At 43.2% G+C, this 24,087-nt stretch overlaps 1 protein-coding gene and 2 non-coding genes across 6 annotated transcripts in view; 1 reads left to right on the forward strand and 2 right to left on the reverse strand.

Moving 5' to 3' along the window:
• Positions 1 to 24,022, reverse strand: part of DNAH12 (dynein axonemal heavy chain 12) — a 262,745-nt gene extending 238,723 nt beyond the window's left edge. Inside the window, exons 1-3 of one of the 4 annotated variants that reach the window (XM_055110974.2) lie at positions 23,645 to 24,013; positions 12,153 to 12,417; positions 10,652 to 10,854 (exon numbers count right to left, since the gene is read on the reverse strand). In XM_055110974.2, the coding sequence (XP_054966949.1) occupies positions 10,652 to 10,821 (170 nt within the window). In that variant the 5' untranslated portion in view covers positions 10,822 to 10,854; positions 12,153 to 12,417; positions 23,645 to 24,013. Of the gene's footprint in view, positions 1 to 10,651; positions 10,855 to 12,152; positions 20,381 to 23,644 lie in introns of those variants that run through there. The other 3 variants (XM_055110975.1, XM_055110976.2, XM_063602462.1) reach the window with 3 other exon arrangements.
• LOC112439383 (U6 spliceosomal RNA) lies at positions 4,179 to 4,285 on the reverse strand. The gene has a single exon (XR_003027679.1). It is a non-coding gene; the product is annotated as a U6 spliceosomal RNA (small nuclear RNA).
• Positions 16,784 to 16,891, forward strand: LOC112439373 (U6 spliceosomal RNA). The gene has a single exon (XR_003027670.1). It is a non-coding gene; the product is annotated as a U6 spliceosomal RNA (small nuclear RNA).
• Positions 24,023 to 24,087: the final 65 nt, after the last annotated feature.

Here is a 24,087-nt window from a genome sequence, read left to right on the forward strand (position 1 = left end):
TCAGGTTCACTAATTCTTTCTGCTTGATCAATTCTGTAATTAAAACTGCTATTAAAAGAACGCTGATCCATTCTTCAGTATTTCAATTGCATTTTTCAACTCCAGAATTTCTGCTTGATTTTTAATTATTTCAATCTCCTTGTTAAGTTTATCTGATACAGTTCGAAATTCTTTCTCTGTGTTATCTCGAATTTCTTTGAGTCTCCACAAAACCACTATTTTGAATTCTCTGTCTGAAAGGTCACATATCTTTGTTTCTCCAGGATTAGTTCCTGGTGCCTTATTTAGTTTGGTGAGGTCATGTTTTTCTGGATGGTGTTGATGCTTGTAGAAGTTCTTCAGTGTCTGGGCACTGAAGAGTTAAGTACTTATTGCAGTCTTCGCAGTCTGGGCTTGTTTGTGTCTGTCCTTCTTGGGAAGGCTTTCCAGGTATTTGAAGGAACTTGGGTGTTGTGATCTAAGCCATATCTGCATTAGGGGGCACCCCAAGTCCAGTAACATCATGGTTCTTGCAGACTCATAGAAGTATCACCTTGTGGTCATGGACAAGATCCAGAAGTATTCTCTGGATTACCAGGCAGAAGCTCTTGGTTTTTTTTCCCCTTACTCTCTCCCAAACATTCAGAGCCTCTCTCTGTGTGCTGAGCTGCCTGGAGCTGGAGGTGGGATGACACAAGCACTGCTATGGCCACCACCACTCAACTGTGCTAGGTCAGATCTGAAGCCAGCATAGCACTGGGTCTTGCCCAAGACCCACTGTATCCACTACCTGGCTACCACCTATGTTCACTCAAAGCCGTAGGTCTCTACAATCAGCAGGTGGTGAAGCAAGACAGGCTTCTGTCCCTCCCTTTCATGAGGTGAGTTCCCCAAGCCCCAGGTGGGTCCAGAGATCCCAACTGGGAGCTAGGGACTGGAGTCAAAAACCTTAGAAATCTACCTGGTGTCTTATTATACTGCTGCTAGGCTAGCACTCGAACCATGAGACTCAGTCCTTCCTACTTTTCCCTCCCCTTTCACAGGCAGAGGAGCCTCACCCCACGGCCACCAATGTCACAGGCCCATTTGGATCACTGCCAGGCTACTCCCAATGTTCACTTAAGGCCCAAGGGCTCTTCAGTCAGTTTGTGGTGAATGCTGCCTGGCCTGGGACTCACCTTTCAGGGCATTGGGGTCCCCTCTGGCCCAGGGCAGGTCCAGAAATGGCATCCAAGAGCCAAGGCCTAGAATCAGGGACCCCAAGAGCCCGCTTGGTGCTCTACCCCACTGTGCCCTACCTGCTACCTAAGATGCAAAACAAATTTCCCTTTACTTTTTCCTCTGCTTTTTTCAAGCCGATGGCATCTCTCACCATAGCCAACAGGGCTGTGAATGTGCTTGGCCTAACCTGGATAATTTCAGACAAGCCAGCATGCCTCAGAGTCTCACTCAAGGCCCACAGTGTACTACCTGAGTATTGCTGATAGTTATTCAAGGCCCAAGGGCTCTTTAGTCAGTAAGTGATGGGTCCTGCCATGACCGCGTCCTTCCCTTCAAGGCAGCAGGTTCCCTTCTGGCCAACGATGTGTCAATAAATGTAATCCAGAAGCTAGGGCCCAGAATGGGGGCCTCATGACTCTGCCTGGTGCCCTATCCTACTGTGACTGAGCTGGTATCCCAGATGCAAGACAAAATTCTCTTTGCTCTTCCCTTTCCTCTCTTCATGCGGAAGGAAGGGTCTCTTTTGGAGCTGCAAACTGTGCAGCCTGGGGTTAGGGGTTAGGAAAGGAGTGGCACAAGTACTCCCTTAACAGCACCTGCTGGTGTCTCAGTAGGTCATGTGCCCCTGCAGTCCACTGGATCTGAGCTCAGCTCAGCACTAGGACTCACCTAGGAGTTGCAGTCCTTGTGGCCTAGACCGCCTTTCAAGTTTATTTAGGGCCCCAGGGTACTTTAGCACTCCATGATAAGGCTTGCCAGAACTCAAGTTCTGACCACTGGGATGTGCGATTCCCCTCTGGCTGGGGCTGGCCTATATGCTCCCTCTGTGGGCAGGCATCACCTGAGTTCAGCTCAGTTTTGCTTTCCACTGTGACAAGGCAGCCTTGAGTTCAATGCAAAGTCTCACAATCACTGCACTCTCCATCCCCAAGTGCACAGATTCTCTCTTTATGCCATGCAGCCACTGCTGGGATGGGGGGTGATTGGTATCAGCAATTCAAGACTCTTTCCTGCCCTCTTCAGTGCCTTTCAGTAATATGAAGTTAAAACAAGGTATTGTGAGTTCTCATCTGATTTTTTGGTTCTTATGAAGGTGTTTTTTTGTGTGTAGAAAATTGTTAAATTTTGTGTTCCTGTTGAGGGGTATGTTCAGTGGAGCCTTCTATTACACCATCTTGCTCTGTTCCCCCACCCCACCACCATGATCACTTTCTGAGGCAGCCCAATTTATTGTTAGCTAGCTTTTTTTATTTTTATTTTTTGAGACAGAGTCTGGCCCAGTTGCCTGACTGAAGTGCAGTGGTGTGATCTCTAATCACTGCAGCCTCCACCTCCCAGGTTCCAGTGATTCTCCTGCCTTAGCATCCCAAGTAGCTGAGATTACAGGCATATGCCACCATGCCCGGCTAATTTTTGTATTTTTAGTAGAGACGGGGTTTCACCATATTGGATAGTCTGGTCTCGAACTCCTGACCTCTGGTGATCCACCCGCCTTGGCCTCCCAAAGTGCTGGGATTACAGGTGTGAGTCACTATGCCTGGCCAGTTAGCTCATATTCTTAGAAACAAATTTCTTATATTGAGCTGTATGTTTGTAACTTCTAGTCTCTGAAGCTATACAGAAAAAAGTCATATTCTTTGTCCATGTTTACTTATCTGGTTCCTTTAATTATTCCTGTCAATGAATTACTGTTTATTATGAGTTTATTATGTTTTAGGCATAGGCTTAAGATCTTTATATGCATTTAATTCTCACAACATTCCTAAAACATACACACTATTTCTATCTCCATATTACCGATAGGAACATGAAGATAAATTAGGTAACTTGCCAAATTCACATGGCTAATAAGCTGCAGAGATGGTATATGAACTCAGGCCTGATTAATGGCAGAGCCTATAGTCTAATTAAGTGAATCAGCTTCCTTCAAATTTCCTCACTCTCCTCTTGCTATGGTTTAAATGTGTCCCCCAAAAGTTCATGTGTTGGAAACTTAATGCCTCTGTCCTCATGAATGAATTAATGGGTTAATGAGGGCTGTGCCCTCATAATTGGATCAATGTCACTATCAAAGAAGTCAGTTCATTATCATTGGAATGGCTTTGTTATAAAAGCAAGCTCTCTCTGACTGTCTTGCCCTCTCACCATGTGATGCTTTCCACCATGTTATCACTCAGCAAGAAGGCCCTTACAAGATGTCAGCACTATGCTCTTGAACTTCCCAGTCTCTAGAACTGTGAGCTAAATAAACCTCTATTTTTTTTTATATTTTATTTTATTTTATTTTTTATTTTTAAGACAGAGTTTTGCTCTTGTTGCCCAGGCTGGAGTGCAATGGCATGATCTCGGCTCACCACAACCTCCGCCTCCCGGGTTCAAGTGATTCTCCTGCCTCAGCCTCCCGAGTAGCTGGGATTACAGGCATGCGCCACTGCACCTGGCTAATTTTGTATTTTTAGTAGAGATGGGGTTTCTCCATGTTGGTCAGGCTGGTCTCGAACTCCCAACCTCAGGTGATCCTCCTGCCTTGGCCTCCCAAAGTGCTGGGATTACAGGCGTGAGCCACCACACCCCAATTTTTTTTTTTTTGAGACAGAGTCTAGCTCTATCGCCCAGCTGGAGTGCAGTGGCTCGATCTCAGCTCACTGTAACCTCTGCCTCCCGGGTTCAAGTGATTCTCCTGCCTCAGCCACCTGAGTCGCTGGGATTACAGGCACCCGCCACCATGCTTGGCTAATTTTTGTATTTTTAATAGAGACGGGGTTTCACTGTGTTGGCCAGGCTGGTCTCGAACTCCTGACCTTGTGATCCGCCCACCTTGGCCTCCCAAAGTGCTGGGATTACAAGCATGAGCCACCACGCCTGGCCTAAACCTCTATTCTTTATAAATTATCCAGTCTGTAGTATTCAGTTATAGCAATAAAAAATAGACTAGGATACTTCTGTAGCTATTCTAGTTTATCAATGTCTTATTTTTATTTTATATGAAACACCTCACAAATTTGTAGGTCATCTTTGCGCAGACACCTTACTAATCTTCTCTGTATTGTTCCAATTTTTGTGCATGTGCTGCCAAAGTGAGCACTCAAAGTCCCTCTTAAAGTGTGATCCCAGAATTCCGTATGTTTGACCAGTGCAGAGTGAAAATTTTCTCTCCCATTTCCTAGACATGCTACATTTATTAAAGTATCCTAAAACTGAATTAGCCTTTTTGAGCAGCCTCATTTCCCTGTTCAATCTTACTAAGCCTGTACTAAACTAAAACTCCTAAGACTTTCTCACATGAAGTAGAAAATGTGCCTAGATATCCTCCTCCTTTCTTTGTTAATCTTCAAGACATTGGCCAGGCTTCCCTTCATCCATCATTTCTCCCTAAAGAGTCTAGCTCTCAGTGATTGCTACTTCCAAGGAATTTACCTTATACTTTGGTATGCACTAGTTGGCACTAGTCATAGTTAGCCTTGCACTGTAATTATCCCAACATAAATATGCCTGACTTCCTGTTCTTTATATATGAATGCCACCCTTTAACACAGCAACAATTTCTGGAGCATGTTTTCTCCTACTGGCTATAAATAAAAAGAGCTGGGAAGAACATACAAGTGAGCCTTTTCACTACCTGACTGTTTTTGATTTGTATATTAGCGATTATAAACAGGCCGGGTACAGTGGCTCCCAGCACTTTGGGAGGCCAAGGCAGGTAGATCACTTGAGTTCAAGACCAGCCTGGGCAACGTGGTGAGACCTCATCTCTACGAAAAAATACAAAAATTAGCCGGGTGTGGTGGCGCACACCTGTAGTCCCAGCTACTCAGGAGGCTGAGGTGGGAGGATTGCTTGAGCCAGGAAGGCTGAGGTTGCAGTGAACAGAGATCGCACCACTGCCCTCCAGCCTGGGCAAAAGAGTGAGACCTTGTCTCAGAAAAAAAAGAGAGGGGGTGGCAAAAACATGAATAATCATAGCTAAACTAAAAAATTTTGTAATAAAATCAAATAAATAAATAAAAACTTGATAATTTCAAATGACTGGGTGAGAAACCACATGCAGTAAAGGAGAGAAACTGGCTTGAATCAAGAGATGAGGTAGTAGCTAAGGAAGAAGGCAGGCTCATTCTTGAGACTCTGAAAAGCTACAAAATGTTACTGGCTCAGCCAAGCATTCCCAGTGACTGGTCCTAGTAGGGGGTCCACTTCTGCCCATGACTCTTTACATCCTACCTCACCCCAGGAACTCCCTCTATCCACAGATTTCACTCCACCTTTGAAAAAGAGAAGTCTGCGCTCCTATCATCTAACAGGTGCAGATAGCAAGGGGATGGAGAATCCCAAAGTCCATGGCCACCCAGAAAGATATGTTTCCAGTTTTTTTAAAAAACCTTTAATTTTATCAGGTATTTTTTTAAAAATGGTTTCTGAAAGTTTTTTTTTTTTTTTTGAGACAGAGTCTTGCTCTGTCGCCAGGCTGGAGTGCAGTGGCATGATCTTGGCTCACTGCAACCTCCGCCTCCAGGGTTCAAGTGATTCTCCTGCCTCAGCCTCCCGAGTAGCTAGGACTACAGGCATGCACTACCATGCCCAGCTAATTTTTGTATTTTTAGTAGAGACGGTGTTTCACCACGTTGGCCAGGATGGTCTCGATCTCCTGACCTCATGATCCTCCTGCCTTGGCCTCCCAAAGTGCTGGGATTACAGGCGCGAGCCACCACGCCCGGCTGAAAATTTTTGCATTAGACCTTTGGACAGCTAAAAATGAGTTTGAAATCCAAGGAGAATAAACCAAATATACTTAAAGTTTTTGAAAGTAGCGAAAAGAAACACATACAAGATAAAGTTAGTTTTCAAAGAATGAGCTTATTAATAAGGAGAAGGAAAAAAATGAAGTGGAATTCAGTAAGAGGTAAAGTTTAGCAAAGTGAGCGCTGACTGAAGTAACATTTTTTTTTCTTTTAAATGAACCTAACATTGTGAACATATCCAGGAAAAATAAAACAAAACCAATAATTCAAAATGCATTTTTCCCAAAGAAATGCATAGCAATTCTAATCTCAGTATTAATACAGCACTATACTTCAGGTAATTTTGAGGCAGTGTTTTTAAATTAAGCACCAAAATAAAAGTTGTACTACTTACAGATCTGTATAAAGCACAATAAGGCAAGGTTCTTCCCCAAAAATTCATTCATCCCTTCATTCATTCATCAACAATAACATGCCAAACCCTGTGATTTGTGTTGAGATCCCTCTCCTTAAGCATGTCAAAGTGGAGAAGACAACAAAGAAAATAAAAGTACATTGTGTTATAACATACTCTGTGCTTATGACATCCTGCTCTTCTGCTTTTCCTCCTGCCTTACCAGTTATACTTACACTACCTGCTGGTTGACTTTTCTCCACACATCTAACCTTTTGCCCTAGGCCTTTGCCTTTCTCAGTTCACTTGCTCACTTGCGCTCTCTCCTGTGTTCTCTCTTGCCTAACTCTCACTCTTGCTCTCTGTGTGATTCCAACAATTCCCTATAGCTTTAAAAATCATCTACATGCTGGTGACTCCCAAATTTTTACATCTCCAGCCTAGACTTCTTCTCTTATATATCCAACTGCTATTAATGTATTTCCCTTTAAATGTTATATGGCACTTAAGCTCCAAAAGAGAATTATTGCTTTTTACCCCCCACCTCCTGGACTTCCTCAATTCTCTATAAATGGTACTACTATCCACCTGGCTACCAAAGCTAACCCAACAGCCAATCCTACTGATTCTGCCTCTGACACACATCTCTTGTAAACCTACTTTCCTCCTCCACTGTCTCCAGCCTTATCCAAACCACCATAAGTTCTCATCTATGCTACTGTAGTGGCATCCTCCCTGGTCTCTTTGTGTCCCCCTATTCCTGCCCTTTTCCTCTCCACCTCAGTCTATTCTTAATAGCCAGAGTGATATCTTTTAAACGTAAATCAGGTTTCACGTCACTTCCTTGTTTGAAACATTTCAGTAGTTTCCACTGGACTTAAAAATAAAATCTGAATTCTTTGTCATGGCCGACAAGGCCCTACACTATCTGCTCCCACCTCCCTCTCCATCTTCACCTGATACTACCCTTCCCCAGGTTCATGATACTCTAGAGATGTTGGTCTTTGTCAGTTCCTAGAATGTACTGAAAGCATTCATATTTCAGGGATTTCATGCTTGCTATCCCCTTTGCTAGAGAGCTTTTCTCATGTTTACTTAGATGACAGTCTTCTTCTCATTCTCTGGATCTCTCCTTACATATTACCTCCACAGGCCTTTCCTGTGGTGCTCCTGGGAATATCTTCTCTCTATCCCACTGTCTTATTTCTTTCCTTTTCCTTTTTTTTTTTTTTTTTTTTTTTTTTGAGATGGAGTCTTGCTCTGTCACCCAGGCTGGAGTGCAGTGGCACGATCTTGGCTCACTGCAACCTCCGCCTCCCAGGTTCAAGTGTTTCTCCTGCCTCAGCCTCCCGAGTAGCTGGGACTACAGGTGCCTGCCACCATACCCGGCTAATTTTTTGTATTTTTTTAAGTAGAGACGGGGTTTCACTGTGTTAGCCAGGATGGTCTTGATCTTCTGACCTTGTGATCTGCCCGCCTCAGCCTCCCAAAGTGCTGGGATTACAGGAGTGAGCCACCGTGCCCGGCCCCACTGTCTTATTTCTTCGTAGCATCTATCATCATCTAAAAGGTTAACATGCCTTTTTTGTTTTTTACATGTTTACTATCTGTTTCCTCTCACTAGCATACAAACAACTTAAAGACACAATCCTTTCTGTTGTGTTTTCTTTTTTCTTTTTTTTGAGATGGAGTCTCGCTCTGTTGCCAGGCTGGAGTGCAATGGCTCGCTCTCAGTTCACTGTAACCTCCACCTCCCCGGTTCAAGCTATTCTCATGTCTCAGCCTCCCCAGTAGCTGGGATTACAGACACCCGCCAACATGCCTGGCTAATTTTTGTATTTTTAGTAGAGACAGGGTTTCGCCGTGTTGGTCAGGTTGGCCTCGTACTCCTGACCTCAGGTGATTCACCTGCCTCGGCCTCCCAAAGTGCTGGGATTACAGGTGTAAGCCACTGTCTGTTGTGTTTTCTATGGTCTCCTCAGTAACAGGTATCTGTGTAACAGCAGATACTTACTATCTGCTAAGTAAACTGTTGTGAGAGAAATGCGTGCATGAAAGGAATTAGGAGAAGGCTTTCTAGAGGAGGTGATCCATAAACTAAACCTGGAAGAACTAGGATAAGTATTCGGGCAGACAGTGCAGTGAGGGAAATTGCAGAGCATATCTCTAAACTGTGAAAAATACAGTATATTTGTGAAACTGCAAGCAGTTCAACATGATAATGCAAAATAATGAAAAGTTATGGAGTAAAAACAATCTAGGCCTGATGCAGTGGCTCATGCCTGTAATTCCAGCACTTTGGGAGGCCAAGGCAGATGGATCACTTAAGCCCAGGAATTTGAGACCAGACTGGGCAACATGGCGAAACCATGTCTCTTCAAAAATACAAAAAATTAGCCAGGTGTGGTGGTGTACGCGTGTAATCCCAGCCACTTGAGAGGCTAAGATGGGAGGATCACGAGAGTCCAGGAGGTTGAGGCTCCAGTGAGCTGAGATCGTGCCACTATATTCCAGCCTGGGTGACAGAGCAAGACCCTGTCTCAAAAAGAAAAAAAAAAAAGGAACAATGTATAATTCCTAGAGAACTCCCTTCTCTACTCTAAATCTACTGAAACACTGAATAGAATCTTAGGAATGAAGGAGGAATGCATCTCTCCCCCCTCCCCCCCCTTTTTTTTTTTTGAGATGGAGTCTCGTTTTGTCAGCCAGGCTGGAGTGCAGTGGTGTGATCTCAGCTCACTGCAACCTCCCCATCCCAGGTTCAAGAGATTCTCCTGCCTCCGCCTCCTGAATAGCTGGGATTACAGGCACCTGCCACCACGCCGAGCTAATTTTTTGTATTTTTAGTAGAGATTGGTTTCACCATGTTGGCCAGGCTGGTCTTGAACTCCTGACCTCAGGTAACCCATCCACCTCAGCCTCCCAAAGTGGTAGGATTACAGGTGTGAGCCACTGCACCCGGCCTCTCTTTTTCTTTTAAGACTATTTTTGTCTGCTTGTTTGAGATAGGGTCTCATTCCATTGCTCATTGCTGGGAGTGCAATGATGCCATCACATCTTGCACACTACAGCTTTGACCTCCTGGGCTCAACCAATACTCCTGCCTCTGCCTCCCGAGTAGTTAGGACCACAGGCATGCCCCACCACACCTGGCTAATTTTTTTTTTTTTTGTAGCGATGTGGATCTCACTACCTTGCTCAGACTCATCTCAAATTCCTGGGCTCAAGCAATCCTCCCACTGTGGCCTCCCAAAATGCTGAGATTACAGGCATGTAATCTTTTTTTTTTTTCTGTCTAAGTCTTGAATACTTAAGCATCTCTAATAGTACATATACTGATATTAGTTTATATACCCTATAAATGTATATTCAAATATGAGTAAATTATTGCTGGACTAATACAAACGTAAATCTAAAGAAGTTATATGATTAATAGACCTGTTTAATTGTAAGGAAAGTAAAATTAGCAAAAATTAAAATTATTAAATTGGCAATGAAACTTAGCTGCAAAAAAATGTTTTTAAATAAGGCCGACCAAGAAAGGAAAGAGAATGTAGAAAGGGAAACAGAAATCCACCAAAGAGAAAACCTCATTTTATAGTTTAAGTGTTGGCTTGGAATTTTGTAAATGAAATCCATGTATTTTTCTTTTTATTTATCCCTAGAAACCAGCAGAATCGGGTGTCTAGGAAATTCTCAGTAACTGTCTAATTGAACTGAACCAACCTCATCACAGCCTTTGGCAGCAGGTACCCAAATTAGTTTTAATTTCCACTAAATTGGTGGGGGGCGGTGAGTAGGATGTTGAACTCTGTTTCCTTTTGTAGCAAAAAAATTTCAAATATAAGTAGTTTCAAGATATTTTATTAAGTATGTGTTCAAATTGTAGGGGTTCAGTTATTTGATTTTACTTTCAGGGACCAGTATGGTTATAATATATTGAAAGGAGGAATAATGTGGTGCTTAAAGAATGTGAACTTTAGAACCAGACCAACCAGGTCCAAATCCCAGCTGTGCAACCTTAGGCAAGTTACTTAACTTCTCTATACCTCAGTATACTCATCTAAACAATGGAGCTAACAATAGTACCTACCTTATAGGATTGTTGTAAGAAGTATAGGTGATAAGAACAATGTCTGTCAGTGTACAGTGTATAATATTTGCTACCATTACAATTACTTTTCAATTGTTTTTCTAATTAACTTGAAAATAGTATTTTACCCATGAACAACCTCCACAGTTAAAACTTTTTATGAGAATATGAACACTAATCATTTTACTTGAATTCCAAGCAAGAATTATCTACTAATATGCTACTTACACTAACTGATTAATTTTCTGCTGCTGCTCCTTGGATCTTCTGTATTTTAGCAGCTTACTTTGTGTTGGTGTATCAACGCCTATGTTTTCTGGGAGATGGACAATGGGGGGTAACTTCAAGTTCAGAGCTTCCTTTTCTGCTGCAATGGCAGCTTTGTTTGCATCTGACATCTTGATCCCCTAAAGATTAAAATACTCTGTACTCTGAGGAGAAAAAGTCCATAAAGCCATTATTATGTCAGCAAGCCTCGATACATTCATAACATATCTAACATATCAATACCAAAAATAAAATTCTAGACACTTTTGGATCTTCCTCCCAAGTATGGTATTAGTCTAAAGAATGACAGTTGAGGTAAGCTGGCAGGGATTCCTGTTAGAACTCTAAAACTCACTTATGAAGCAATGAGCCAGTCAGTTCCCCTTCAGGGCTTGTTTCCTAATGGATGAAACTAAGGAATTGAATTAGATGCTCTGTAAATATCCCTACAGCTGTAGCATTCTGGGTGCAAAATTTTCCCAAGATGCAAACCACTACCACCACCACCACAACAAATCCAGTTGTTGAGGGATGATCCCCTTCCCAGTAAAAGCTGATATTTAACGTCATTAATGGTTTTTTTGTTGTTGTTGTTGTTGTTTTTTTGAGACAGATTCTTGCTCTGTCGCCCAGGCTGGAGTGCAATGGCGCGATCTTGGCTCACTGCAACCTCTGCCTCCCAGGTTCAAGTGGTTCTCCTGCTTCAGCCTCCCGAGTAGCTAGGACTACAGGTGCGCAACCGCGCCCAGCTACTTTTTTGTGTTTTTAGTAGAGACAGGCTTTCACCATGTTGGCCAGGCTGGTCTCGAACTCCTGACCTCAGATGATTTCCCACCTCGGTCCCCCAAAGTCCTGAGATTACAGGCGTGAGCCACCGCCCCCAGCCAATCATTAATATTTTTAAACATCAGTATGATATCTTAGTCTTGCTGCCTTCCAAGAAAGTGATGCTATGATCAAGCAAAAAATAGGCATACTTGATGCATGGCAAATATAAAATGTCATGTAAATGCTCAAAAATTTTACTGTGAGCCAGGCGCGGTGGCTCACGCCTGTAATCCCAGCACTTTGGGAGGCCGAAGCGGGCGGATCACCTCAGGTCGGGAGTTCGAGCCCAGCCTGGCCAACATGGTGAAACCCCATCTCTACTAAAAATACAAAAATTAGCAGGGCGTGGTGGCAGGCGCCTGTAATCCCAGCTACTCAGGAGGCTGAGGCACAAGAATCGCTTGAACCTGGGAGGCAGAGGTTGCAGTGAGCTGAGATCCCGCTACCGCACTTCAGCCTGGGCGATAAAGCGAGACTCCGTCTCAAAAAAAAATTGTACTGTGATAACAACTATATTTGCCATGAATGCCTACAGGATTTGGAGATTCCTGCCTTGAAAGAGTGTTTAAGTTGGCACCCAAATCGCGATACCTGCCCTGGGAGAGAAAGGAAGAGAAAAGCAGAGAACAAGTACCTGATTGTTTCTCACTACTTCCCCGCTGCGCAGACGCCAGAGAGAGAGAGACAGTCAGAGCCTCTCCTCAGGTGAAAGGCAGGGGGATAACGAGGGAGAAACCTCCGGAACGCCACCGGCTCTCAAACGAGTAGCTGGAGAAGGGCGGTCGCTGACCGGTTGGAAACAACGTCGTCGCCATGGAAACTGTGGCGGCCCCAGCCGGAGGGGCTGGGTGAAGGTTGCCTGGAGAGGCAGTTGCCAAGCTGCAAGGGGTTAGGATTACCTGTCACAACAATAATTCGTTACTCAAGTAAATGGGGTGTGAGGTTTTGTTTGTTTGTTTTAACCTAACTGCCTTTCCTGGGAAGGGGACCAGGAAATTAGAATCTTCAAACTGTGGAAAACTGCAAGACTGGAAATTTAGATCTGTTGGAAAATAGATTTATGGAAACACTCTCAGCAAGAGAATCAAGTCTTCAAATGTCCCCTAGTGACACCCTGTAAATATTGTAACTAATCAGCAATATAATTTATCTTGCTTCTAGATTTGCTATTTGTTGACACAGCACTTCCAGGAATTCTTTGGCAAAATCAAACAGGTTAAGGTGTGTGAATTTAGTGGTATGCTGGGAGAAAGATGTGAAATTTTGCTGTTTGAAGCTGCACAATGCATACTACATCTAAATGATAATAGCCTACGAGAATACTATGTGCCAAAATTAAATTAGGGAAGTGAATACTGCCGGTGTGTTAACAGCATATTCATTCAACAAATATTTGAGCACCTTCTATGTGCCAGTTGCTACATAATTTTTTTTTTTTTTTTAATGAGAGTACAGCCTACACTATTGTGTCTGGCACACAGTAGGTGCTCTAAAATGTCATTTAAGCGAGTGAATGAACAAGTAAAACTTCCTGGTAGTTTGTAAAAGCAAATTATCTTTCTGTAGAAAATAAAATACTTGTATAAATAATGTGACTTTTTTTTTTTGAGACAGAGTTTTGATCTTGTTGCCCAGGCTGGAGTGCTCACCACAACCTCCACCTCCCAGGTTCAAGTGATTGTCTTGCCTCAGCCTTCCAAGTAGTTGGGATTACAGGCATGCACCACCAAACCCGACTAATTTTTTTTTCTTTTCTTTTTTTTTTTTTTAGTAGAGACGGGGTTTCTCCATGTTGGTCAGGCTGGTCTTGAACTCCTGACCTCAGGTCATCCGCCCACCTCGGCCTCCCAAAATGCTGGGATTACAGGCGTGAACCACTGCACCATGCCACCTTTTCTCTTTTAAACTCAGTCCTATGACAGATTAGACAGTTTTTTTAATGTCAATTTGTTAGGGTTTATTTTTTAGAGACAGGGCTCTCGCTCTGTCACCCAGGCTGGAGTGCAGCTGGAGTGCAGCGGCACCATCATAGTGAAAGGAGTCAGCTAGATTTTGCCTTAGGTAGATAGCAAGGGAAGGGTCCCCAGAGAACCCCCAGCCCATGGGTCAGTGCCTCATCCCCACATAACATAAAAAGCAGCCTGGGAAAAAATTCAAGCGGCAGGCACCAATAAGGGAACTAGCACAGGGTGTTGTGCCTGGAGACATGCCCACGGCTCCACAGATAGAAAAATCTCCAGCCCATTTGGACAAAAACTTGCACAGACCTCCTCCTCACTCACATAAAGGAACAAAGAAATGCCTTTGTCCTTTGTATAGTCAATGGGCTCCCAGGGAAAAAAAAGTTTATTTTCCTTTTGTGGGTATGGGCACAGTGGGCTCCAGTAGGTTCCGGTGGGCACTCTACTTTCCTTTATTTGGATTGTAAATCCGGCTTCTAGGAATCATCACTTCAGCTCCTGATTTGTCCTGGGCCAAGGTCCAGGGCCAAACTTTCGCTTCAGTTCCTGATAGGTCCCGAGCCAAGCTAAGCAGCATCTATGAATCATCATTTCAGCTCCTGATTAGTACCAGGCCAAGCCCCAGGGTAGCGGGGTGGGGGGACAAAGCACATTCCTTCCCCTTCCCAGTCCATAAAAACCCTGGACCCCAGCCTCATAGGGGGCACCCCATTCAGGTCCCCCTCTCTGCTGGCAGAGAGCTTTCTTCTTTCTCTTATTAAACGTTCGTTCTAAACTAACCTTTGGGTCTGCGCTCCTTAATCATCTTGGAGGTAGGACAAATAACTCCAGGTGTTATCTCAGACAATGAGAAACTGTTACATCTTGGTGCATTGCTGAGACTACAGCAATAGCTCACTGCATCCTCAAACTCCTGGGCTCAAGGGATCCTCCCACCTTAGCCTCCTGAGTAGCTGGGACTACAGGCACACACCACGACATCGGCTAATTTTTAAAAATATTTTGTGGGGACAGTGTCTTACTATGTTGCACAGGTTTGCCTCAAACTAGTGGACTCAAGCAATCCTCCTGCTTCAGCTTCCTAAAAGTGTTGGGATTATAGGCATGAGCCACCATATCTAGCCTGAATGTCAATTTGGTTAGGCTAAATTAGAAGAACTAAAGAGAAGGCAGCAATCTTGTGTATGATATACCCACCTTCTCCCAGTCATTAATCAAACACTAATCTAGGGCTGCTGTGAGGAGATTACAGATCAATTCAAGTCCCTGGTCAATTGACATTGATCTAAGAAGATTATCCTGGGTGAGCCTGACTCAATCAGTAGAAATCCTTTTAAAAAGATTTAGGCCTGGCAAAGTGGATCAACCCTGTAATCCCAGCACCTTAGGAGGCCGAGCCAGGCAGACTTCTTGAGGGAGTTTGAGACCAGCCTGGGCAACATGGTGTAACTCTGTCTCTATTTTAAAAAATTAAAAATTAAAAAAAAATAATAAAGAGATGGGCATGCCCTGAGACAAACTCCAAACAGCAGCTGGGTCTATAACTGCTCTCCATTTTCTGGTTCTTCCCTTCCTGACAGATAGTCTGCCCTACAGACCATGGACTTGCTTAACCAGCCCCCTCCATTGCATAAGCCAATTCTTTGTTTAAAAAAAATATATATATGTATAGACATACACACACATATATAGATATAGATATAGATATAGATGATATGTATTATATCTTAGTGGTTCTGCTTCCCACTTTGAACCCTGACTGATACAATGTACGCCCTTTTTTTTTTTACTTTAAAAAAAAATTTTATTATAGAGACAAAGTCTCACAATGTTGGCCAGGATGGTCTTGAACTCCTGGCCTCAAGCAATCCTCCTGCCTTGGCCTCTAGATGTGCTAGGATTACAGGTGTGAGCCACCACGCCTGGCCGATGTACATCCTTTTTAATAGCCAATGTTTCCAAAAGTGTGTTCTTTTACAAGAACAGATTCCTCTTGAGCTTATACAAATAAATATATTGCCATAAAACAAGAATACTCATGAATAGTTTCCTAATTCTGGAGATATCAGGTAGAGAGAAAGATAAATATTTCAATTTTACTCACAAAATATACCAAAAAGTTACCAAATTGCTATAAAACTACAGATAATGCAGAGAAAAAAAGTTTTCTTAACTCTGAAAGAAAATAATAATAAAAAGCAACGTTTCAAGCAAAAAAGTCATTAAAATCATTTCAGTCCTCATCAGTTCCGTCCCATGTAATTAATTTTTGTTCTACTTGATAAATTAGCAATTTTAAGTCCAGTTTTTACCATTGGAGTTTCTAAAGTTCTTATTCAGTCCAACTTAATAATCAACAGAGGCCTGTATTCCAGAGTATGTATCAGACTTTTTATCCTTTTCATAAACCTCTTTGAAGACACAATGCTTTAGGATTATATTTGCTTGCAAAGATCATTTAGAAAAAACATTAGAATAAAGCAATTTACTACGAACAAGAAGATTTAGAATGGCTATGGTGAAAGACCTGGTAAGAGTTTACAACAATGATGCGATTGACAAGGAAATTTGTTTTTTTCTGTAGTCTATAACAAGTTTACATAGTAGCCATAATTATGACTGATAACATACAAAAAGACACATCAGACTTTTAGGAATCTCATATACTTTTAAAACACATATTAATAACATGTTCATATAAATGTAATGCAAAGGTTTCCTGTATAATTTACATATCAAATAAGCCTAATATGTCTCTCTTAGGCTTCCAGGGGCCATTCTGGGATAACCTAAGGTTAGTTTGAGGCCAAAAAGACTTAATTTAGAATTTGAAATTTGACTTTGGGAAGCCTGTCAAGTATGTCAAAGGATAAAAACACTCAATTAAAATAGAAAAGGCCAGGCTCAGTGGCTCAAACTTGTAATCCCAGCACTTTGGAAGGCTGAGGTGGAAAGATCACTTGAGCCCTGGAGTTTGAGATCAGACTGGGCAACATCAGGGGACTCTGTCTCTACAGAATATTTCTTAGCCAGGCGTTGGTGGTGTGCACTTGTGGGCCCAGCTACTTGGCAGACTGAGGGGGGAGGATCACTTGAGCCTAGGAGGTCGAGGCTGCAGTAAGCCATTACTGCACCACTGCACTCCAGCCTGGGTGACAGAGTGAGACACTGTCTCAAAAAAATTGTTTTTAAATGAAAACAAACGAAAGTTTTAAGACATTTGATCAAAAGAAGATCACAGGTCACTGTAAAATAACAGTTATTCATTTAGCCAAAGTGAAAATTTAAAAGATTTTACAAAGCAGTGCTCATTTCGGCAGCACATAATATTAAAACTGAAATGATACAGAAAAGATTACCATGGTGCCTGCATAAGGATGACACACAAATTTGTGAAGCATTCCATAGTATTTTTAAAAAAAGATTTTATAAAGCAAAATCCTTCACTTTTTCATAGAGAGAAGACTCAGTTTTCCAAATAATGAAAAGATCTAACAAAGAGAGCAGGGCCGGATGCAGTGGCCTGTGCCCATAATCCCAGGTACTCAGGAGGCCGAGGTGGGAGGATCACTTGAGCTCAGGAGTTCAAGGCTGCAGTGAGCTATTATGGCTGCACTTGTGAATAGCCAATGCACTCCAGCCTGGGCAACAGAGTGAGACTATGTTTATAAAAAATATTTTTAACTAAAAAATTTAATCAGGCCAGGTGCAGTGGGCCACAGCTGTAATCCCAGCACTTTAGGAGATTGAGGCAGGCAAATCACTTGAGGTCAGGAGTTTGAGACCAGCCTGGCCAACATGGTGAAACCCTGTCTCTACCAAAAAATACGAAAATTAGCCAGGCACGGTGGTGCACACCTGTAGTCCCAGCTACTTGGGAGGCTGACATGGGAGAATCGCTTGAACCCAGGAGATGGAGGTTGCAGTGAGCCAAGATCATGCCACTGCACTCCAGCCTGGGCAACAGAGTAAGGCCCAAAAAATTTTTTTAAAAATTGTTTAAAGACAGCATGAGGCACACAATCTGTTTCTCTCTCTCTCTCTTCTTTCTTTTGCAATTTACTCAAAAAGTGAACAAAATCTTTTACTATATTTTTTTTATTTTTTGAGACAGGGTCTGGCTCTGTCACCCAGGCTGGAGGGCAATGGCGCAATCTCAGCTCACTGCAACTTCAGCCTCCCAGGCTCAAATCATCCTCCCACCTCAGCCTCGAGAGTAGCTAGGACTACAGGCATGAACCACCATGCCCAGCTAATTTTTGTATTTTTGGTAGAGACAGGGTTTTGCCATGTTGCCCAGGCTGGTCTCAAACTTCTGGGCTTATGCAATCCTTCTGCCTTGGCCTCCCAAAGTGCTGGGATTACAGGTGTGAGCCACCATACCTGGCTTACTATCTTTTATTAATACCACCAGAAAATCATGTTCAAATGAGAGAACCAAATTTAGTTTTGTATCAGTGTATTACTAAAGCAAATTTCAATAAAACCATAAGGCCAGGCATGGTGGTTCACGCCTGTAATCCCAACACTCTGGGAGGCCAAGGTGGGAAGATCTCTTGAGGCCAGGAGTGCAAGACCAGCCTAGGCAACACAGCTAGCGAGACCCCATCTCTACAAAAAAAAGTTTTTTTAATTAGCCAGGCATGGCTACATACCTGTAGTCCTAACCTCCTGGGAGACTGAGGCAAGAGGATTGCTTGAGCCCAGAAATTTGAGATTACAAATGAACTATGACGACACCACCATACACCAGCCTGGGTCACAGATCAAGACCCTGCTTTTAAAAACAAAACGAAACAAAACAAAACAAAAACAAAACAAACAATGAATAAATATTAATAATAAAACCTTATAAACAAATAGATCCAGTCTCAGTCAACTTTGACCACATAAGAAATCCATAAGCCTTTTATAACCTCTTACAGTTTTTAAATTTTTTCTCCAACTTTTTATATCCATTTATTTTTGTATACATTTTTCCATACATTTATTTTTATTTTTATTTTTTGAGACAGTCTCACTCTGCCACCCAGGCTGGAGTGCAGTGCTGCAATCTTGGCTCACTGCAACTTCCCCCTCCCGGGTTCAAGCGATTCTCCTGCCTCAGCTTCCCAAGCAGCTGGGACTACAGGCACGTACCACGACGCCCAGCTAAATTTTTTTTTTTTTTTTTTTTTTAATAGAGTTGGGGTTTCACCATGCTAGCCAGGCTAGTCTCAGAGTCCTGACCTCAGATGATCCACCCGCCCTGGCCTCCCAAAGTGCCATACATTTATTCTAAGACAATCTTTAAATAACCTTTAATTAGGCAAAAGTTTTTCATTTTTTTTGTTATTGTTTCAGTGGCTAGAAACAATTTTTTTTTTTTTTGAGATGGAGTCTCGCTCTGTCGCTGAGGCTGGAGTGCAGTGGCGCAATCTCGGCTCACTGCAAGCTCCGCTTCCTGGGTTCACACCATTCTCCTGCCTCAGCCTCCCGAGTAGCTGGGACTACATGCCCAGCTAATTTCTTTTGTATTTTTAGTAGAGATGGGGTTTCACCGTGTTAGCCAGGATGGCCTCGATCTCCTGACCTTGTGATCCACCCGCCTCAGTCTCCCAAAGTGCTGGGATTACAGGCGTGAGCCACCGTGCCCAGCCAAAACAAAAATTTTTAAACAAAAGCACATATACTCATGACTTAACTTTTCCTCACTAAAAAGATATGTTGTTTTTATCGTACTCTGTATACAAAATTATTTATTTATTTATTTATTTTTTGAGATGGAGTCTCGCTCTGTCGCCCAGGTTGGAGTGCAGTGGCGCGATCTCGGCTCACTGCAAGCTCCGCCTCCCGGGTTCACACCATTCTCCTGCCTCAGCCTCCCTAGTAGCTGGGACTACAGGCACCCACGACCACGCCCTGCTAATTTTTTGTATTATTAGTAGAGACGGGGTTTCGCCGTGTTAGCCAGGATGGTCTCAATCTCCTGACCTCGTGATCCGCCCGCCTTGGCTCCCAAAGTGCTGGGATTACAGGCATTAGCCACCGCCCCCGGCCACAAAATTATTTCTTACTTTCAGTAGTTTTAATTACATATATTACTTTGAATTTTAACTCTTAGTAACCCTAATTTCTAGTGACAACCCAGGAAGTCAGTAATTTTGAATTGTTTTATATCAGTATTTGCAGACAACAGCCACTTAATAATTTCTAAAAAGATATGTTTTCTCAATGTGTTATTAATGAATCCAAATATATTTAGCTTTCTATATCGTATGAAACAAGACATCAAAAAAAATGCAAAAAAAACAGAACTTGAGAATAAGTGGGAAAAATGAAAAAAAGACATCAAAGTATATAAACTTAAGTTTAATAATTAATGTTTCAGTATTTTCACTTAGAAATAACTCAGACATTTTACTTTTTTTTTTTTTAAGAGATGGGGTCTCGGGCCAGGCATGGTGGTTCACGCCTGTAATCCCAGCACTTTGGGAGGCTGAGGTGGGCATATCATGAGGTCAAGAGATCGAGACCACCCTGGCTAACACGGTGAAACCCTGTCTCTACTAAAAAATACAAAAAATTAGCTGGGCATGGTGGCAGGTGCCTGCAGTCCCAGCTACTCAGGAGGCTGAGGCAGGAGAATGGCATGAACCCAAGGAGGCAGAGCTTGCAGTGAGCCGAGATCACGCCACTGCACTCCAGCCTGGGCGACAGAGCAAGACTCCATCTCAAAAAAAAAAAAAGAGATGGGGTCTCACTATGTTGCCCAGGGCTCAAACAATCCTCCCGTCTCAGCCTCCCAAAGTGCTGGGATTACAGGCATGAGCCATTGTGCTCAGCCAATGCGGACAATTTATAATTATCTATTACTTCATTTAATACAGCATGACTTTAAGATTTTAAATTACTGAAAAAGTTTTTGAAACTATAACAAGTTTATTTGTAGATGCTTATCCCATTCACAGTTATCTAATTTACTTGTTCTTAACAACTGTATTTCATTTGCTTATGGAAAGCAAAACTAGCCATTTATGTTATTTATTTATTTATTTATTTATTTTCATTAAGCCCCTTCCATTCTAGAAAGTTATTTATTTTGAAAAAACAAAGCCACCAGGTATAGTGTCTCACACTGCTAATCTCAGCCCTTTGGGAGGCTGAGGCAGGTGGATCGCTTGAGCCCAGGAATTTGAGACCAGCTTGGGCAACATAGTGGGATCCCCCATCTCTACAACAAATATAAAACAATTAGTTGGGTGTAGTGGCGTGTACCTAAAGTAGGAGACCAAGGAGTTCAAGGCTCCAGTGAACTATTATGTTGCCACTGCACTCCAGCCTGGGTGACAGAGTGAGACCCTGTCTTAAAAAAATAAAAAGTGGCTGGGCGTGGTGGCTCATGCCTATAATCCCAGCACTTTGGGAGGCCAAGGTGGGTGGATCACCTGAGGTTGGGAGTTTGAGGCCAGCCTGACCAACATGGAGAAACCCTGTCTCTACTAAAAATACAACATTAGCTGGGTGTAGTGATGCATACCTGTAATCCCCGCTACTCAGGAAGCTGAGGCAGGAGAATCGCTTGAACCCAGGAGGTGGAGGTTTTCACTGAGCCAAGATCATGCCATTGCACTCCAGCCTGGGCAAAAGGAGTGAAACTCCATCTCAAAAAATAAATAAATAAAGAGCAAAGAAAACACAAAACTAACCTAACCCTGCATCAGCCAGTCTCATCTTAACCAAGGCCTTTCAGATATTGGACACAGGCACTTTTCCCAATATCCCTTTGTCCTTCTCCAACCCCAGTCACCCTGTTCCTGAGTATCCATGTGGCATCCAGGACAGCTATGAAGGGCAGAGCCCATCTGTGTCCTGGATTTACATACCAGGTATAGAGCCCAGTACAGAGGATAAAGCTGTGAAGATGATGGTGGAGGTTCCAACCCCTCCCAACATGATAAGGATGCGGAGTTGCGCCAGGGAGGACAGGGCCATACTGCACTCAGCTTTACATGCAGCTGGTAGTCCAGGTGATACAGACACACACGTTTCCAGGCTTCACCATGGCCACCTGTCTAGATCTCAGAATCCAGAGGCCCAAAGCCAAAGACAAAAGCTCATATCAAAATGTGTGCAAGGTTTCAGGGGAGCCCCGCAGCCTGACCTCATAGTTTTAACTTATACACAAATCAAGCAAGTATTAAAAATATCACGGAAGCAACAGTTTTATGACTTTAAAACATCTAGCAAAGAAAGCATAAATCTGTCTGACCAATTGATGCAGGCAAAATGTCTAAATTAAATTCTGAAGATACTTCTTTTTTTTTTTTTTCCGAGACAGAGTCTTGCTGTCTCCCAAGCTGGAGGGCAGTGGCGCGATCTCGGCTCACTGCAACCTCTGCCTCCCAGGTTCAAAAGATTGTCCTGCCTCGGCCTCCTGAGTAGCTGGGATTACAGGCGCCCACCACTGCGCCCGGCTAACTTTTGTATTTTTAGTAGAGACAGGGTTTCACCATGTTTAGTAGAGATGATGAAACCCCGTCTAACTTTTGTATTTTTAGTAGAGACGGCGTTTTAACATATTTAGTAGAGACGGTGAAATTCCATCTCTACTAAAAATACAAAAATTAGCCAGACATGGCAGTGCACACCTGTAATCTCAGCTACTTGGGAGGCTGAGGCATGAGAATCGCTTGAACCCGGGAGGTGGAGGCTGCAGTGAGCCGAGATCACACCACTGCACTCCAGCCTGGGTGACAGAGTGAGGCTCCATCTCAAAAATAAAAAAATAAAAAAATAATTACATGGAGGCCAATGACAATTACAGTATCAAACACCTTTTTTCTTGCAATTAAAACCAAATGTTTTTAGCTTTTCCCCTTTCAAGAAAATGAAAATTAAAGCTTTTCCATAATTGCAAGCAAAACAACTCTAATGGCCCTGTTAGAAGAAATCCAGAACTTCATACTATGGCTTAGAATGCACTACACAATCTGGTGGATGCATATCTTTCTTATCTGCTACTCTCCCCTGGTCTCACCTTACTCATCACACTGGACCTCTTTCTGGTCTACAGGTAAAGCAATTCATTCGTTCTTCAAGACCTTTTTTTGTTTTGTTTTGAGACGGAGTTTCACTCTTGTTGCCCAGGCTGGAGTCCAATGGCATGATCTCAACTCACTATGACCTCCATCTCCCAGGTTCAAGCGATTCTCCTGCCTCAGCCTCCCTAGTAGCTGGGATTACAGGCGTGCGCCACCATGCCCAGCTAATTTTTTGTATTTTTAGTAGAGACGGGGTTTCACTATGTTGGCCAGGCTGGTCTCGAACTCCTGACCTTAGGCGATCCACCCGCCTCAGCCTCCCAAAGTGCTGGGATTACAGACGTGAGCCACTGGGCCCGGCTTCTTCAAGACCTTTAAAAGAAATAGCAATAAAGTGCACGATTCCTTAGGCCAGGGGAGGTGGTTTTCACTTGTTATCCCAGAATTTTGGGAGGGTAAGGCGGGGGGCTTGCTTGAGGCCAGGAGTTCGAGACCAGCCCAGGCAACATGGTGAAGCCCTTCTCTACTAAAATACAAAAATTAGCTGGGCGTGGTGGTGTGTGCCTGTAGTCCCAGCTACTTGGGAGGCTGAGGCACGAGAATCGCTTGAACTCTGGAAGCCGAAGTTGCAGTAAGCCAAGATCGCACAGCTGCACTCCAGCTTGGGTGAAAGAGCAAGGCCCTACCTAAAAAATAAAAAAAATAAAATAAACAGATAAACAACTATTTCTTAATATATGCCATTATTATTATATATTCTTAATATATGCCATTATTATTCCTTATCTGAAATTGAATTTACTGAGATCCTGTAATTTTATTTGTTAAACGTAGTAACTAAATAGAGTCTTCCTGTTTACTAACTAAAAATAAACACTGGGTGGCTCTTGCCTGTTTGTACTTGAGAGGGTTAGGCGGGAGGATCGCACGAGCCCTGGAGTTCGAGGGGGCAGTGAGCTATGATCAGGCCACTGCACTCCAGCTTGGGCGTCAAAGTGACAACCTGTCTCTAATAAAAAATAACAAACAGCCTTCCACAGTTTGTCAGTACTATTTCTTTCTGCCAATTAATAGTTGTGTGACCCTGAACAGGTAATATCTCGGGACTCTGCATCTGTAAAGCGATGGATAAAGAGACCTACCTCATAAGAACTATGAGGCTTAAATAAGATAGTGTGTGTAGCGTTTCTCGCATAGTCTGCGCTCACTAAACGGAGTTATTGTATATCGTTCGTTGTTAACTACCACAAAGGCTCTGCTCAGAGGTGCGTAGGCGCTGGCTCAGCCTGGGGTGAACCCACCACGCCACCGAAACGAGCGATCAGTGTCGGCAAAGCTGTGGAGATGAAATGGGCAACACCTTCCACACTGCGAGTAAAGCTCGCAATCCGGGTGGAGGCCTCCACGTCCTAGCGCAGTCCAGCCCCGGGCGCAGGGAGGAGAGCTCGTCAGCCAAGATTCCAAGACAGGTGTCCACCTCCTCCAACGAAGCGGAACACGTGACACCACCCTATCCACTTCCGGCTTGGAGGGCATGCCCTCCCGTCACCAGCATGCACTTTCGACAAAACCATGGAATCTAGTA

This window comes from Pan paniscus, chromosome 2 (genome assembly GCF_029289425.2).
Source record: "Pan paniscus chromosome 2, NHGRI_mPanPan1-v2.0_pri, whole genome shotgun sequence".
Classification (NCBI taxonomy): Eukaryota; Metazoa; Chordata; class Mammalia; order Primates; family Hominidae; genus Pan; species Pan paniscus.